The sequence below is a fragment of the Saccopteryx leptura genome, chromosome 11 (genome assembly GCF_036850995.1).
Source record: "Saccopteryx leptura isolate mSacLep1 chromosome 11, mSacLep1_pri_phased_curated, whole genome shotgun sequence".
Lineage (NCBI taxonomy): Eukaryota > Metazoa > Chordata > Mammalia > Chiroptera > Emballonuridae > Saccopteryx > Saccopteryx leptura.
Window position 1 is genome coordinate 50,161,316 of NC_089513.1, and position 17,776 is coordinate 50,179,091.

Sequence of the window (17,776 nt, forward strand, 5' to 3'; positions counted from 1 at the left end):
ATAAAAATATTTAACTATTGAGAGTTAAAACTTTATATACTGTGGTACCTTGAGATATGTGCAGACCAACATATGAATTTTTTAAGATAGAACTGCGACTCGGTCCGTATTTTTGTTCGAGATCCGAGTGAAATTCCAAGATACGAGTCATGATTCGGGAAGCTGCCGCTGGTTGGCTTGTTGGCACACGGGTCCATTATCGGCAGCACAACACCAGCATTTCGTTTCTTTCTCACGTTACCCACAGAATCAAGTCAAATCTCGTGTGCTGTACTTGTTCTTGCATCATTTTTGCATTTTTTACTAATTTTTTGTGTGTGCTATCATGAGGCTGAAGGAAGTGAGTGTAAAGGACAATGGTGAGAAGAAGAGAATGATGTCGATAGAAGTAAAGCAAGAAATAATAGAAAAACATGAGAGTGATGTATGAGTGATTGAACTGGCAAGGCTGTACGACCGCAATACATCTACAATTTGTACCATCCTTAAAAAAAAGGATGCCATCGAAAGCACAAATCCAGCAAAAGGAACTACAATTCTATCCCAATTAAGGACAAATATTCATGAAGAAATGCAGAAGCTTCTGCTGTTGTGGTGAAAGAGAAAGAGCTGGCAGGAGATACAGTGACGGAGACTGTAATATGCAAAAAGGCATGTATTATTTACGGCGACTTGAAGAAAGAAAGAATCATCAACCTCAAAAGAGGCAGCAGAAGATACATTTAAGGCAAGTCACGGCTGGTTTGAAAATTTCAAGAAGAGAAAATTTGGCATCCACTCAGTGGTGAGGCATGGTGAAGCTGCGAGTGCTGACATTAAGGCAGCCGAGGAGTACATTGCACATTTTACTGCGCTTATCGAAAAGGAAGGCTACATCTCCCAACAAGTGTTCAGCTGTGATGAAACAGGATTGTTTTGGAAAAAAATGCCCCGGAGGACTTTCATCACCACAGAGGAGAAGAAGCTACCAGGCCATAAACCCATGAAGGATCGTTGGACACTTGTACTCTGTGCAAATGCTAGTGGTGACTGTAAAGTAAAGCCACTGCTAGTGTATTATTCTGAAAATCCTCGAGCTTTTAAGACTCACAAGATTCTTAAAGAAAAACTGCAGGTTATGTGGCGCACCAATGCTAGGGCATGGGTTACCTGGCAGTTTTTTATTGAATGGGTAAATGTCATCTTTGGTCCTGCAGTGAGGAAGTATCTTCAAGAAAATAAACTCCCAATGAAAGCATTATTAATCCTTGAAAATGCTCCAGCCCACCCACCTGGTCTTGAAGATGACATTCTCCATGAGTTCAAATTCGTGAAAGTCCTCTACCTCCCACCCAACACTACTTCAGTCTTGCAACCTATGGATCAGCAGGTCATTTCCGACTTTAAAAATCTTTACACAGAGTACTTGTTCTGCCGCTGCTTTGAGGTGACTGAGAATACAAATCTAACCCTTTAAAGCAGCGGTTCTCAACCTGTGGGTCGCGACCCCGGTGGGGGGTCGAACGACCAAAACACAGGGTCGCCTAAAGCCATTGCGACCCTGTGTTTTGGTCGTTCGACCCCGGCCGAGGTCGAGACCCACAGGTTGAGAACAGCTGCTTTAAAGAGTTTTGGAAAGATCACTAAAACATCATGATACGTTTACGTATTATTGACTTGGCATGGCAAGAGGTTACAAGAACCTTGAACGTGGCATGGAAAAAGTTATGGCCTGATGTTGTTGCAGACGGACTATGAAGGATTTAATCCAGAGACCGAGACCGAGGTAGAAGCGTTGGAGGAGATTGTGTCCCTTGGAAAGTCGGTGGGTAGATGAGGGTGACGTAAACGAGCTTGTCGAGGAAAATGAGGAGGAACTCTGAACTGAGGAGTTGAAGAAGCTAACAGATGATGCAACATACAGAGCTTCTGCAAGAGATCAGTAGTGAAGAGGAGGTAAGAGTTGGAGGAAGTGATTTCTACAAGTGAAATTAAAGACATGCTGGCAATGTGAGAGAAGCTTTCAAGTTTCATTGAAAAGAAACACCTAGAAAAAGTTTCAACTGGTCATGCTTCAGCACTTTTTAATGACACTTGCCACATTTCTTTAACATATTTAAAAGGCAGGCAAAAGCAAACCTCTTTGGATAGATTTTTATTCAAAAGTCCTGCAAGTGAAAGTGCCGAAAGTGCAGCCAAAAAGGCAAAAACAGGTGATGATTAAATGAAAAATAGGTAATGTTAAGCTTAAGTCAAGTTTAAAGTTAAGAAAGTACATTTTTTTACAATTAAGTTTTTGTGGTTTCATTTTAAGTAAAGAAAGTGCAGTTTTAGTTTTGTTTAAAGAAAATGCAGTTTTAATTTACATTTAGTGTAAAGAAAGTGCAGTTTTAGATTACATATCTACAGTTCCTGCATCCCTTCCTCCCTCCCTTCTCCTCCGCCATTCACCTCATTAGCCACACTCGTCTGTCTCCAAGGTAAGAATACAGTACTAAATGACACTTTTTTCTTTTATTTCATATATTTTGTTATGCATTGGTAAAGTACACATGTGTGGTTTTTTTTGTTTGTTTTTTTGTATTTTTCTGAAGTTGAAAATGGGAAGACAGACAGATTCCTGCATGCTCCGGACCAGGATCCACCTGGCATGCCCACCAGGGGGCAATGCACTGCCCATCTGGGGCATCACTCTGCTGCAACTTGAGCCATTCTAGCGCCTGAGGCAGAGGCCACAGAGCCATCCTCAGCGCCCGGGCCAACTTTGCTCCAATGGAGCCTTGGCTGTGGGAGGGAAAGGGAGAGACGGAGAGGAAGGAGAGGGGGAGGGGTGGAGAAGCAGATGGGCGCTTCTTTTTTTTTTTTTTTTTTTTAATAAAGTTTTATTAATGTTAATGGGATGACATTAATAAATCAGGGTACATATATTCAAAGAAAACATGTCTAGGTTATCTTGTCATTAAATTATGTTGCATACCCCTCGCCCATAGTCAGATTGTCCTCCGTCACCCTCTATCTAGTTCTCTGTGCTCCTCCCCCTCCCCCTAACTCTCTCCCTCCCTCCCTCCTATGTCCTCCCTCCCCCCACCCCTGGTAACCACCACACTCTTGTCCATGTCTCTTAGTCTCGTTTTTATGTTCCACCAATGTATGGAATCATGTAGTTCTTGTTTTTTTCTGATTTACTTATTTCACTCCGTATAATGTTATCAAGATCCCACCATTTTGCTGTAAATGATCTGATGTCATCATTTCTTATGGCTGAGTAGTATTCCATAGTGTATATGTGCCACATCTTCTTTATCCAGTCTTCTATTGAAGGGCTTTTTGGTTGTTTCCATGTCTTGGCCATTGTGAACAGTGCTGCAATGAACATGGGGCTACATGTGTCTTTACGTATCAATGTTTCTGAGGTTTTGGGGTATATACCCAGTAGAGGGATTGCTGGGTCATAAGGTAGTTCTATTTGCAGTTTTTTGAGAAATCACCATACTTTCCTCCATAATGGTTGTACTACTTTACAGTCCCACCAACAGTGGATGAGAGTTCCCTTTTCTCCGCAGCCTCTCCAACATTTGCTATTACCCGTCTTGTTGATAATAGCTAATCTAACAGGGGTGAGGTGGTATCTCATTGTAGTTTTGATTTGCATTTCTCTAATAACTAATGAAGCTTAGCATCTTTTCATATATCTGTTGGCCATTTGTATCTCTTCCTGGGAGAAGTGTCTATTCATGTCTTCTTCCCATTTTTTTATTGGATTGTTTGTTTGTTTGTTGTTGAGTTTTATGAGTTCTTTGTAAATTTTGGATATTAGGCCCTTATCTGAGCTGTTGTTTGAAAATATCATTTCCCATTTAGTTGGCTGTCTGTTTATTTTCATATCAGTTTCTCTTGCTGAGCAAAAACTTTTTAGTCTGATGTAGTCCCATTCATTTATCTTTGCCTTCACTTCTCTTGCCATTGGAGTCAAGTTCATAAAATGTTCTTTAAAACCCAGGTCCATGAGTTTAGTACCTATGTCTTCTTCTATGTACTTTATTGTTTCAGGTCTTATATTTAGGTCTTTGATCCATTTTGAATTAATTTTAGTACACGGGGACAGGCTGTAGTCGAGTTTCATTCTTTTGCATGTGGCTTTCCAGTTTTCCCAACACCATTTGTTGAAGAGGCTTTCTTTTCTCCATTGTGTGTTGTTGGCCCCTTTGTCAAAGATTATTTGACCATATATATGTGGTTTTATTTCTGGGCTTTCTATTCTGTTCCATTGGTCTGAGTGTCTATTTTTCTGCCAATACCATGCTGTTTTGATTATCGTGGCTCTATAATATAGTGTAAAGTCAGGTATTGTAATGCCCCCGGCTTCATTCTTTTTCCTTATGATTGCTTTGGCTATTCGGGGTTTTTTATAGTTCCATATAAATCTGATGATTTTTTGTTCCATTTCTTTAAAAAATGTCATAGGAATTTTGATGGGAATTGCATTAAATTTATATATTGCTTTGGGTAATATGGCCATTTCAATTATATTTATTCTTCCTATCCAAAAACAAGGAATATGTTTCCATCTCATTGTGTCTTTTTCTATTTCTCTTAATAATGCCTTGTAGTTTTCATTATATAGGTCCTTTACATTCTTTGTTATGTTTATTCCTAGGTATTTTATTTTTTTTGTTGCAATCGTGAAGGGGATTATTTTTTTGAGTTCGTTTTCTAATATTTCATTGTTAGCATATAGAAAGGTTATGGACTTTTGTATGTTAATTTTGTATCCTGCGACCTTACTGTATTGGTTTATTGTTTCTAATAATCTTTTTGTGGAGTCCTTCGGGTTTTCGATGTATAGGATCATATCATCAGCAAAAAGTGATACCTTTACTTCTTCTTTTCCGATATGGATGCCTTTTATTTCTTTGTCTTGTCTGATTGCTCTGGCCAGAACTTCTAGAACCACATTAAATAAGAGTGGAGAGAATGGACAACCCTGTCTTGTTCCTGATTTAAGGTGGAAAGTCCTCAGTTTTATGTCATTTAATATGATGTTGGCTGATGGTTTATCATATATGGCCTTTATCATGTTGAGATATTTTTCTTCTATACCCATTTTGTTGAGAGTCTTAAACATAAAATTGTGTTGTATTTTATCAAAAGCCTTTTCTGCATCTATTGATAAGATCATGTGGTTTTTGTTCTTTGTTTTGTTGATATGGTGTATTACGTTAACCGTTTTGCGTATGTTGAACCATCCTTGAGATTCTGGGATGAATCCCACTTGATCATGATGTATTATTTTTTTAATATGTTGTTGTATTCGGTTTGCCAGCATTTTGTTTAGTATTTTAGCATCTGTATTCATTAGAGATATTGGTCTGTAGTTTTCTTTCTTTGTGCCATCCTTGCCAGGTTTTGGTATGAGGGTTATGTTGGCCTCATAAAATGTGTTTGGAAGTATTGCTTCTTCTTCAATTTTTTGGAAGACTTTGTGTAGAATAGGAACCAAGTCTTCTTTGAATGTTTGATAGAATTCATTAGTATAACCGTCTGAGCCTGGACTTTTATTTTTGGGGAGGTTTTTAATAGTTTTTTCTATTTCCTCCCTGCTGATTGGTCTGTTTAGGCTTTCTGCTTCTTCATGACTCAGTCTAGGAAGGTTGTATTGTTCTAGGAATTTATCCATTTCTTCTAGATTGTTATATTTGGTGGCATATAATTTTTCATAGTATTCTACAATAATTCTTTGTATATCTATGATGTCTGTGGTGATCTCTCCTCTTTCATTTTGGATTTTATTTGAGTCCTGTGCCTTTTTTCCTTGGTGAGTCTTGCCAAGGGTTTGTCAATTTTGTTGATCTTTTCAAAGAACCAGCTCCTTGTTTTATTGATTTTTTCTATAGTTTTTCTGTTCTCTATTTCATTTATTTCTGCTCTGATTTTTATTATCTCCTTTCTTCAGCTGGTTTTGGGTTGTCTTTGCTCTTCTTTTTCTAGTTCCTTAAGGTGTGAAGTTAAGTGGTTTACTTGGGTTCTCTCTTGTTTGTTCATATAGGCCTGAAGTGATTTGAACTTTCCTCTTATTACTGCTTTTGCTGCATACCAGAGATTCTGATATGTCGTATTTCCATTTTCATTTGTCTGTATATATCTTTTGATCTCTGCGCTTATTTCTTCTTTGACCCATTCATTTTTTTAGAAGTATGTTGTTTAGTTTCCACATTTTTGTGGGTTTTTCCCCCTCTTTTTTACACTTGAATTCTAGTTTCAAGGCTTTATGATCAGAGAATATGCTTGGTACAATTTCAATTTTTCTAAATTTGCTGATATTGTCTTTGTGGCCCAACATATGGTCAATTCTTGAAAATGTTCCATGTACACTAGAGAAAAATGTATACTCTGTCGCTTTGGGATGAAGTGTCCTGTAGATGTCTATCATATCCAGGTGTTCTAGTATTTTGTTTAAGGCCACTATATCTTTATTGATTCTCTGTTTGGATGACCAATCTAGAGCCGTCAGCGGTGTATTGAGGTCTCCAAGTATGATTGTATTTTTGTTATTTTTTGTTTTAAGGTCAATAAGTAGCTGTCTTATATATTTTGGTGCTCCTTGGTTTGGTGCATATATGTTAAGGATTGTTATGTCTTCTTGATTCAACTTCCCCTTAATCATTATGAAGTGACCATTTTTGTCTCTGAGTACTTTTTCTGTCTTGTAGTCAGCATTATCAGATATGAGTATTGCTACACCTGCTTTTTTTTGGGTGTTGTTTGCTTGGAGTATTGTTTTCCAGCCTTTCACTTTGAATTTGTTTTTATCCTTGTTGCTTAGATGTGTTTCTTGTAGGCAGCATATAGTTGGATTTTCTTTTTTAATCCATTCTGCTACTCTGTGTCTTTTTATTGGTAAGTTTAATCCATTTACATTTAGTGTAATTATTGACACTTGTGGGTTCCCTACTGCCATTTTATAAATTGCTTTCTGTTAGTTTTGTATCTTGTTTGATTCTTCTCTTTTGTTTTTCTATCATTTGTTTTTGTTTGTATTCCATTCTTCTTTCCTCTATTGCTACCTTTTTTAAGTCAAGTGTTTTTGTGGTGGTTTTTTCAAGGGTGGTTACCATTAAATAATGAAAAGGGTACCTACCATATTCATTGTAGTACCCTATCTTATGAGTATTTCTGCACTTCATCGTCCTTTGCTACTGTTAATCTCCATCCTCTCCCCCCTTTTTTTTCTTTTGTTGTCACAGTTTAAGTTTGGTTTTATTGTGTTCTTGGTGGAGCTGTTACTTGTGGTGTTGTTTTCTTTTGTTCTTTGAATCTTGTTGGAAAACCCCCTTTAGTATTTCCTGGAGTGGGGGCTTTCTGCTGATAAATTCTCTCATCTTTTCTGTATTTGTGAATGTTTTTATATTTCCTTCGTACTTGAAGGATAGCTTTGATGGGTATAGTATTCTTGGCTGAAAGTTCCTCTCTTTCAGGGCTTTAAATATTGGGGTCCACTCTCTTCTAGCTTGTAGAGTTTCTGCTGAGAAATCTGATGATAATCTAATAGGCCTTCCTTTATATGTTGTACTCTTCTTTTCCCTGGCTGCCTTGAGAATTTTTTCTTTGTCATTGGTTTGTGTCATATTCATTATGATGTGCCTTGGAGTGGGTTTGTTGGGGTTAAGAAAACTCGGTGTTCTGTTTGCTTCTTGAATTTGAGGCTTTAGTTCTTTCCACAGGCTTGGGAAGTTCTCGTCTATTATTTGTTTGAGTATATTCTCCATTCCATTTTCTTTCTCTTCTCCCTCTGATATACCTATTATTCTTATGTTGTTCTTTCTGATGGAGTCAGACAATTTCTGTAGAGTTTTCTCGTTTTTTATTATTTTTGAGTCTCTTTCTTCTTCTCTCTGTTGTGCCTCAAGTTGCTTGTCTTCTATTTCACCAATCCTATCTTCTATCTGGGCTGTTCTGTTAGCTAAACTTGTTACGTTTTTCAGCTCGTGAATTGAGTTTTTCATTTCTGTTAGATTTGTTTTTATAGTTTCAATTTCCTTGGTAATATATTCTTTGTGTTCATTGAGTTGTTTTCTGATCTCCCTAAATTGCCTTTCTGTGTTTTCTTGTATATCTCTGAGTATTTTTAAGATTTCTATTTTAAATTCTCTGTCATTTAGCTCCAAGGCTTCCAATATGTTAAATCTTTTCTCCATAGATTTTTCCACATCTATTTGTGTTACCTCTCTATCTTTTGTATCCATAATATTCGATTTCCTCTTTCTTATTGGCATCTGAGGGTGGTCTTGTTGATAGCACTAATTAGAATTAATAAAGAGTAAAAAGTAAAAAAAAAAAAAAAAAAAAAAAAAAAAAAAAAGGTAAAACACCCCACAAAAAAAAACTAATAATTTATTATTTCCCCCTTTTTTCTTTCTTCTCTTCCCCTCCTCTCCCCTCCTCAGGGAAATATTTTGATGACCTGTGAATTATATTATGCTAAATGGAACAAAAACTGCCTATAACAGAGGTCCTGATTTGGGGTGAAGAGTTCAAGGGTCAAAAAAAGGGAGTAGGGACCTACTAAATGCAAAAAAAAAAGAAAAGAAAATTTTAGACAAGCATAAGATGATTTGCTTGTAAGTGATGGTCGACTAAGAGATATAATGAGAGGGATAAGAGGGAACCAGAAAAAAGGAAAAAAAAGAATAATAAAGAAGAAAAAAAATAAAAATAAAAAGTAAAAATCTGTTGTAATAAGTGGAGCGAAGACTAAATACAGTGGAGACCTTGGGTTGGGAGGAATGCTAGTGAGTTAAAAAGCAACATAAAAAGTACCCAAAATGCCACAAAAATAAACAAACAAACAAAAAAAACAAGAACAAAAGCAAAAAAAAACAAAACAAAAAAAACTTGAGTCCCAAATTAACTAATTTGTTCGTGATTAAGGATTAAATGGGAGGAAAAGTAAAAGGAGAAAAGAAGAAACGAATAGAGAGGAAAAAATAAGAAAAAGAGAAAAAGGAAGAAAAAAAGGAAGAGAAAAAAACAAAATAAAGCAAAACAAAAAACGCAAAAGGGGAGAGAGTGAGAGTTAAGTGTTTTGGAGTGTAACCTTAAAGGGGAGTGAGGATGAAGAAAAGAAATAAAATGTAACACTCATGGGTAGTGTAGTTCAAGAAAAGGGAAGCATAAGATGGGCAGAGAATAAACGGACCGAGGTGGAGGAAATAGAAATAATAATAGTAAAGGCAATAAGATAGAAGAAACAAACAACAACAATGAAAAATTAGTGGAACAAGTTATAAAGTCTGTGGATTTTTCTTGATTTTGAGAGGTTAACTTCTTCCTTTTTCTTTTCTCTCCCTCTTCCTGGTCGGTGACTCTGTACCCCAGGCTCTGTCTCTGTGTCACACTTAGGTAGGGATTTGCAGTTGATGGGATTCTATGGCAGTGTCACATAATTGGCTTTAGTCTTGCTGGTAGTCAAGGCTTGTTGGCGTTTGCAGGGTCCAACGATGAGAGAGTTTGCTTTCCTGGAGTCTCTCTCCTAGTCTCCCCTTCCTGAATTAGCAGCCTGGTGATCCAGCTATAAGGCTGCTACTGCTTCTGCCTGGGGAGTAAGAGGCTCAAAGAGCTAGGAAATCCCCACTCTATCCCCACTCAGCACAAGGCTTTGGGAAAGGCTCTGGCAGTCAGAGTCTCCTGCATAATCAGGCGGGGCTGGGAGTCAATTGTTGTCAAGGTGACTGTTCAGCGCCTAGCATTCAGTTGGACCACTCAACCCAGGTTTTCCACACTTTGTAGCCTGTTTTGGCTGGGAAGAAGAGGCACTAGTCGCTGCTTGCGACTAGTGTATTATAGATCTTATTGTCTGCCAAGTCCCTCTTGTTAGCGTTTATTCCTGAATATGGAGGCTCTGTCAATCAGAAGTTGCCCCCACCCCTTTAGCGAGAGGCACTAAAAAATATCACGCCTCTTGTCTTGGATCGCTGAACTGAGAGAGATCTTATCAATTAGAGCCCCGTGGGTGCGCAGATTTCGTGGGTTAAGCTAATTTCAGTGATTGGATCCGCAGCTGTGCTCCAGAAAGTATTTCAGGCTGCCCGCGCCCCTGCCCCAACGCTTGATTGTTACCTTGAATGGCTGGGTGAGGTGCCCCGCCCACGCAGAGAATCTCCTAAATAGGAAGACAGCCCTGGCGCCTGTCCCGCTTGCCCCGCCGCTGGCGGCTGGGCCGCACCAGGCGCGCGGGATAATGGGACACCCTGGGTGTGCTGGCCAGTGGGGTGCTCTGGGCTCGTGGGACGCCCAGGGCACGCGTGTGAATGGGGTGCTCCGGGCACCGGTGGCTGGGGACTCTCACTCGCAGTGCACGGGCCGCTGGGGACGCTGGCGGTGCTCGCTCTGCAACCGGACCGCGGCACCGGGCGCACGCCGGCGGCTGCTCGCCGCTCCCGAATGTGGGCCAACTTACCACAGGCGCACTCAGTCCTTTCGCTTTCAGTTTGTGTGGAACTCTGGAATGCTCCGAGGATAAATTTTTCTGTTTCTAGTTGATAAATTTGTTGAGATTTTAGGGAGATCTGTCGGACGTGCTGCTCACGGCGCCATTTCCGTGATGTCACCTCCAGATGGGCGCTTCTCCTGTGTGCCCTGGCCTGGAATCGAACCCGGGACCCCTGCACGCCAGGCCGACGCTCTACCACGGAGCCAACCGGCCAGGGCCTTGCTGAGCGTTTTGATCATGAATGGATGCTGGATTTTATCAAATGCTTTTTCTGCATCTATTGAAATTATCATGTGGTTTTTTTCTCCTTCCTTTTGTTTATTTGATGAATCACATTGATTGATTTGCAAATATTGTACCAGTCTAGCCTCCTCAGCATAAATCCCACTTGATCATGATGTATGATTTCTTTCATATATTGCTGAATCCGGTTTGCTAATATTTTGTTGAGGATTTTAGCATCTAAAATCATCAGGGATATTGGCCTATAATTTTCTTTCTTTGTGTTGTCTTTGCCTGGTTTTGGAATCAGAATTATATTCGCCTCGTAAAAGGAGCTTGGAAGTCTTCCTTCCTCTTGAATTTTTTGAAATAGCTTGAGAAGGATAGGAGTTAGTTCTTCTTTGAATATTTGGTAGAATTCACTTGTGAAGCCATCAGGCCCAGGACTTTTTTTTATTGGGAGTTTTTTGATAACTGTTTATATCTCATTTGTTGTAATCGGTCTGTTTAGGTTTTCTGATTCTTCCAGATTGATTTTTGGAAGATTATATGTCTCAAGGAATTTGTCCATTTCATCTAGGTTGTCTAGTATTTTGGCATACAGTTCTTCATAGTATTTTCTTACAATATTTTGTATTTCTGTTGTGTCAGTTATTTCTCTACTGTCGTTTCTAATTTTATTTATTTGAGTCCTCTGTCTTTTTTTCTTGGTGTTTCTGGTTAAAGGTTCATCAATCTTGTTTACCTTTTCAGAGAACCAGCTATTGGTTTCATTAATTCGCTGTGTTGTTTCTTTAGCCTCTATGTCATATATTTCTGCTCTGATCTTTATTATTTCCTTCCTTCTACTATCTCTGGGCTTTACTTGCTGCTCTTTTTCTAGTTCTTTAGATGCCGAGTCAAGCTGTTTATTGAGCTTTTCTAGCTTCTTAAGATATACCTGTAATGCTATGAACTTCCCTCTTAGTACTGCTTTTGCTGTGTCCCATAAATTTTGAGTTGATGTATGCTCATTATCATTCATTTCTAGGAATTTTTTCATTCTTCTTTGATCTCATTGTTAACCCATTTGTTATTTAATAACATGCTATTTAGTTTCCAAGTGTTTGAGTATTTTTTGGTTTTTCTGTTGTGGTTGATTTCTAGTTTTATGCCATTGTGATCAGAGAAAATGCTTTATATGATTTCAGTCTTCTTAAATTTGTTGAGACCACCTTTGTGCCCTAACATGTGGTCTATCCTAGAGAATGTACCATGAGCACTTGAAAAGAGTGTATATTCTTCTGCTTTAGGGTGAAAGGTTTTGTAGATATCTCTTAAATCGAGTTGATCTATTGTGTTTTTTGAGTCTGTTTCTTTGTTAATTTTCTTTCTTGAGGATCTTGAGTGATGTTAGCGGGATATTGAAATCCCCTACTATTATAGTATTGCTTTTGATCTCGCCCTTTAAATGCATCAAAGTCTGCTTTATATATTTAGATGCTCCTATATTAGGTGCGTAGATATTTATAATGATTATATCTTCTTCTTGGATTGCTCCCTTTATCATTATGCAGTGACCTTCTTTATCTCTTACTATAGCCTTTGTTTTAAAGTTTATTTTTTCTGATATATGTATTGCTACCCCAGCTCTTTTTTTATTTCCATTTGCTTGAAATATTTTTTTCCATCCTTTTACCTTCAGTGTATGCACATCTTTTGTTTTAAGGTGTTTCTTGTAGACAGCATATATATGGGTCCTCTTTTCCTATCCACGCAGCTACTCTATGTCTTTGATTGGATCATTTAATCCATTTACATTTAAGGTTATTATTGATATGTGGTTGTTTATTGCCATTTTATTCTTTAAAGCTGTATTCCTTTTTTGCTATATTCTTTTTCCCCTTTGATCTGTTCACAACAGGCCCCTTAGCATTTTTTGCACCATTGGTTTGGTTGTAGGGAATTCCTTGAGTTTTTTTTGTCTGGGAAGCTTTTTATTTCTCTTTCAATTTTAAACAGTAACCTTGCTGGATAAAGTAGTCTTGGTTGTAGGCTCTTGTTCTGCACTACTTTGAATAGTTCTTGCCATTTCCTTCTGGCCTCAAGTGTTTCTGTTGAGAAGTCGGATGCCATCTATGGGGGCTCCTTTGTAGGTGATAGCCTTTATTTTTCTAGCAGTTTTTAATATTTTTTCTTTATCACTTAGCTTTGGTATTTTAATTATGATGTGTCTTGTTATAGATTTCTTTGGGTTTCTCTTTAATGGAGTTCTCTGTGCTTCTTGATCTTGTGCAACTTTTTCCTGCCTCAGTTTAGGGAAGTTTTCAGCTAAGATTTGATTGAACAAAGTCTCTATTCCTTGTTCTTTCTTTTCTTCTTCAGGAACCCCTATGATGCGGATGTTATTTCTCTTCATGTCATCACAGAGCTCTCTTAGAGTTTCCTCAGACTTTTTGAGTCTCTTTTCTTTTTTCTACTTTGCTTTCGTGCCTTCGTTTATCTTGTCCTCTAACTCGCTGATTCCATCCTCAGCTTCATCCGTCTTGCTTTTAATTCCTTCCATTGTGGTCTTCATTTCTGATATTGTATTTGTCATTTCTGACTGATTCTTTTTTATTATTTCAGTGTCCTTTTTTATATTGACTTTATTTAGGTGATCATGATGACTTCTATTGTTGTTCTCAGATCTTTGAACATCCTAACAATCATTGTTTTAAACTCTGCTTCTGGTAATTTGTTATATCTGACTCATTCAGGTCCTTTTCTGGGGATTTCTCTTGATTCATTTGGATTGCATTTCTCTGAGTTCCCATTTTTTCTGTGTATAAGAAGGGTTTGGCCACTGTAGTCCAATGGATGTGGCCTCTGTGTTCCCTAGGTGTGGTCTGTGTGCAGGCCCACCATCCCTTCTGCCACTGCCTCAACGTTAAGGTATGGATGTTGCCGGTGCTGGCCCTCTGGGGCTGTATCTGCGGTTTCTGCCTAGCCTCATCGGGAGGGGCTATGTTCTCGTGCCCAGGACTACAAGCCTCAGTGGGCCTCTGCCTTCGCCCCACCCCTGCAGGTGTGGTTTTGCACCACACCTGGGCGGCAAGCTTTGGCACTGCAGGCAGGGGTGAGCACCTTTTCTCAGCTCCGGGTCTCCATCTGTTCTATATAATAAAATTTTAAAGATGATAAATTGGGTAGAAAAATTTAATTATGTATTGCTATCTGTGTGTACACACACACACACACACACACACACACACACACACACACACACTGTATTTCCCCATGTATAGAACTCACCTTTTTTCGAAAAATTTGGGGTCTAAAAATTGGGTATGTCTTATATGGTGGTTGTAGATTTTTTTACTTGGATTTCACGCTTGTTTTTGTGCTCATTGTTGAATGAAATTGTCACTATACACAGATGAGGACAAGAAAATGGTGGGAGTTTTGACAGTGATGAGGAGTTGTATGAATTTTATGATGAATAAAACTTGAGTTTAATAACTTTGTGTAATACATTTTCTTTTCAAATTTTGGGCTGCATAATTAAGGTGCATCTTATACATGACAGCGTCTTATACATGGGGAAATATGGTATCTTATGTGTGTTTATATAATATAGGATTCGTATATTAAACATATTTTTTTAAATCTTAAAAAAACCTTGCAAATCAAAGAAAAAAGACAATCTCGTGGATGAATAAATGACTCAAGAACATGAGGCATTTATTAATGAAAGAGGAAATTTAAATGATGAGTAAACAAGAATCATGACCTCAATACCAATTAGGAAAATGAGTAGTTGATTTTAATCCATCTTTTTAGAAAGAAATACTTGGTTATTATTAAATGTAGGCTAACACCAGGAGAGCTAGATATATTATACAGTATTTGTGAAAGGATAAGTGAAAGATACAGCCTTTTGAAAGGAAATTTGATGCTAATATTAAACTTTGAATGAGTTATATTATGTATTCTAGAAAATACACAAAAGAAGTATTAAAAGATATTTTCTTTTCTGTTATAAATAATAGCTAAAAATTTTTAAACAAACTAAATGTCCAACATCCATGAAAGAATATTACAGTGTAGTATATTCTATGCATAAATTTTTAAAATTGGTTATCTAGACATTCACTGAAATTGATCAACAAATCAAGTGCTGAAAACATTGCTGATATATAAAGAATATGCTATATTTTAAATGCAAAATGTCTTATTTTTACATGTGTTTATATTCATTAAATTGAAAGCATCTTTCAGAAACTAAGTGGAATTGGGGTTCAATTGAATGATGAGCTTGTATTCTATGTTCTTTGTAAAAAGGAATTGTTAGCTATAATTTTTAATTTTTTATCTTGTGGGTTTTACAGTGTGATATTAAGATTTTTAAAAATTCTTCTTCTCTGTGAATTATATTATTGTAATCTAAAAATCATCTATTTCCTATAAGACTGAAAAAAATTTATGATATAGATATTTATATTTGCATTAATTACTAGTTGTGTGCTATGGTCTTAAAGTATATCAGAAACTTTTTGTGTGTGCATTAATGAAGAAAATACAAATTAAAACAATCTTTCTAGCTTTTCAGGACCTCTTGTTTATTCACCTGGGATTAGGAAGTCTACTTCCATGGTAACAGATGTAACTTAAACTCACCAATGAGCTTTGGGCATTTTTTTGTGGTTGGTTTTATAACTTTCACACCATCAACTGTTGCACACTGCTTCAACCTAAAGGTTGGAATCAGGAAGATTTCACAGGTCAAGATATAAGTGGCCATTGATATTTCTGGTCTGAAAGAAAAGATAAGATACTTTTTCTTGTTATTTTTTATTGTATATCTTTTTGCATAATCACTTATTGATAAGATTATTTGGCTTTCAAACCAATATCAAAAGGTAAAGTGTTTAATGAATCTTAAGGGTCAGTGTTAAAATGTACTACTCACTGGGAAACAGCACAGTGAAAGATAAAACATTTATACTTTGACATATAACTTTTTTTATGTTACTTTTTTTATTCTTTATTCAGAGTCTAGTGCTGGCAGAAAATAGTCCTGGAAAGGATAGCACCGAATATTTTATTATATTTGAGCCGAAGCTACCAGCTTTATCAAGAACATTAGAATCATATATTCTGCCATTTATGTTTTCCAATGGTAAGTTTCTAGGAAAATAGAGGATTAAACTATTACGTTTATGGTACTTTAAATAACCTGATTTGCTTTCTATTAATATTGTTCTTGATAGTTATCTAGTTATATTATGGCATATATTTGAAAAGTCACAATTTAAAAATTGAAATAAATTATCTGAATTTTTTTTTTTAGATGTTAAGAAGCAGCAACAAATGCTAGCATTTGCAAAACAAAAGGATGAGTTATCTCAATCTGTTGAAATGTATAGAAGTGTGTTTGAAACCAGCAAACAGCTTATTGATGAAATTAAGTGTAAGTCCTTTTGTATTTAAAGGTAATAAAGATTTGTATGAGGGAACAATGAGGCAGGAGGTTCAGACAGACACTACCTACCTAGGCTACCAGTAATCTGCAGAACATTGCAGAAAGGTAGTGATGATGGTTTACAATATTTGTCATTTGATCTACATTAAGATGATGTATTTCTTCATTTCAAATGAAGTTATATCCTATTTACCTACAAAAATTTGAGATTTTTTAAAAATTAGAAACCTGGAAATTGAAGGCTTTGACATCATGATAATGTTTATATCTTGCTCCAGCTTCTGGCAGAGTATTAGATGACACTATCACTAGGGGTAGGGGGGTATAATGTGATTTTTATTTTGAGTCATGAAACTGTTTTACTTAAAGTATCTTAAGTATATCATACTATATGTGTAACTTTTAATCATTTTAGGAAATGTTAGCTGCAGTTTTTAATGTTTGTATACTTTTAAGACAAGGCATTTGGTGAATTGTGCACTGTCATCTCTTTGCATTTGTCAAATTTTTTTGGCTATGTTTTTTTATTTCATGTTAATTACATAGTTAAAATTTTGACTCATTAACCAACAAATATGAACTGCCTGCATCAAACTATATTCACTTTTGTGTTATCTGTCCAAAGTCATGGATATTTAGAAGGTTATAGGAACTAAGTAATGAGATCATTTCTAGCACTAAAATTATTTTTATAAAATTTTATTTTTCTTACAACAACTTTATTCAATTATATATGCTATAAATAGTCAAATGGATTTGGATTAAGTAATTTACCCAAGATTAGAGTTTTTAGTATAACATTGTAACATCTCCTTTTTTTTTCTTCTTTTTTTTCTTTTCCAAGTGAGAGGAGGGGATATAGAGAGACAGACTCTCACACGCACCCCTGAGTGGTATCCACCTGGCAACCCCATCTGGGGCCATGGTGCTAATTTTAGCACCTGAGGCAGAGACTCCACAGAGCCGTCCTCAGTGCCCAAAGCTGATATGCTTTAACCAATTGATCAATGGCTACGGGAGCGGAAGAGAGAGAGAGAGAGAGAAAGAGATAGGGTGGAGAAACAGATGGTCACTTCTCCTGTGTGTCTGGACAGGGACTTAAATCCAGGACATCAACACACCAGGCCGATGGTCCTCCACTGAGCCAATGGCCAAGGCCTGTAATATATCTCTCTTAACCACATTAATTTTGTTTCTTATTTTTATATATTGGATCAGAGCCTTAATTTTAAAATCTTAATTTTTATTTTGAATTTCTAAAATAGTCACTTATAATTTTTCACTTTAGATCAGTCATTAAAAAGAAAACAAAAGAAATTGGGGGTTTCGGGGGGGGGTTTTTGTTTTGTTTTTTGTTTTTTTGAGAGAGAGAGAGGGAGGGAGAGGCAGGGAATGAGAAACAGGAACATCAAACTGCTCCTGTATATACCCTGACCGGGGAATTGAACCGGCACCCTCCATACTCTGGGACAAGGCTCCAACCAACCGAGCTATCCGGCCAGGGCCCCCCCCCCTTTTTTTAAAGATGGAGAGGAATGGGGAAGAGCGGCGGGAGGGGAAAAGGGAAGCATCCATTTGTTGTTCCACTCAGTCATGCATTCATTGTTGCTTCCTGTGTGTGCCCTCACTGGGGATTGAACCCA

At 37.2% G+C, this 17,776-nt stretch overlaps 1 protein-coding gene across 1 annotated transcript in view; it reads left to right on the forward strand.

Annotated features, from left to right (window-relative positions):
• SMCHD1 (structural maintenance of chromosomes flexible hinge domain containing 1) overlaps positions 1-17,776 on the forward strand; it is a 173,213-nt gene that overhangs the window by 125,694 nt on the left and 29,743 nt on the right. The window contains exons 38-39 of the mRNA XM_066353570.1: positions 15,704-15,830; positions 16,002-16,121. Of these exons, the coding sequence (XP_066209667.1) occupies positions 15,704-15,830; positions 16,002-16,121 (247 nt within the window). The remainder of the gene's footprint in view (positions 1-15,703; positions 15,831-16,001; positions 16,122-17,776) is intronic.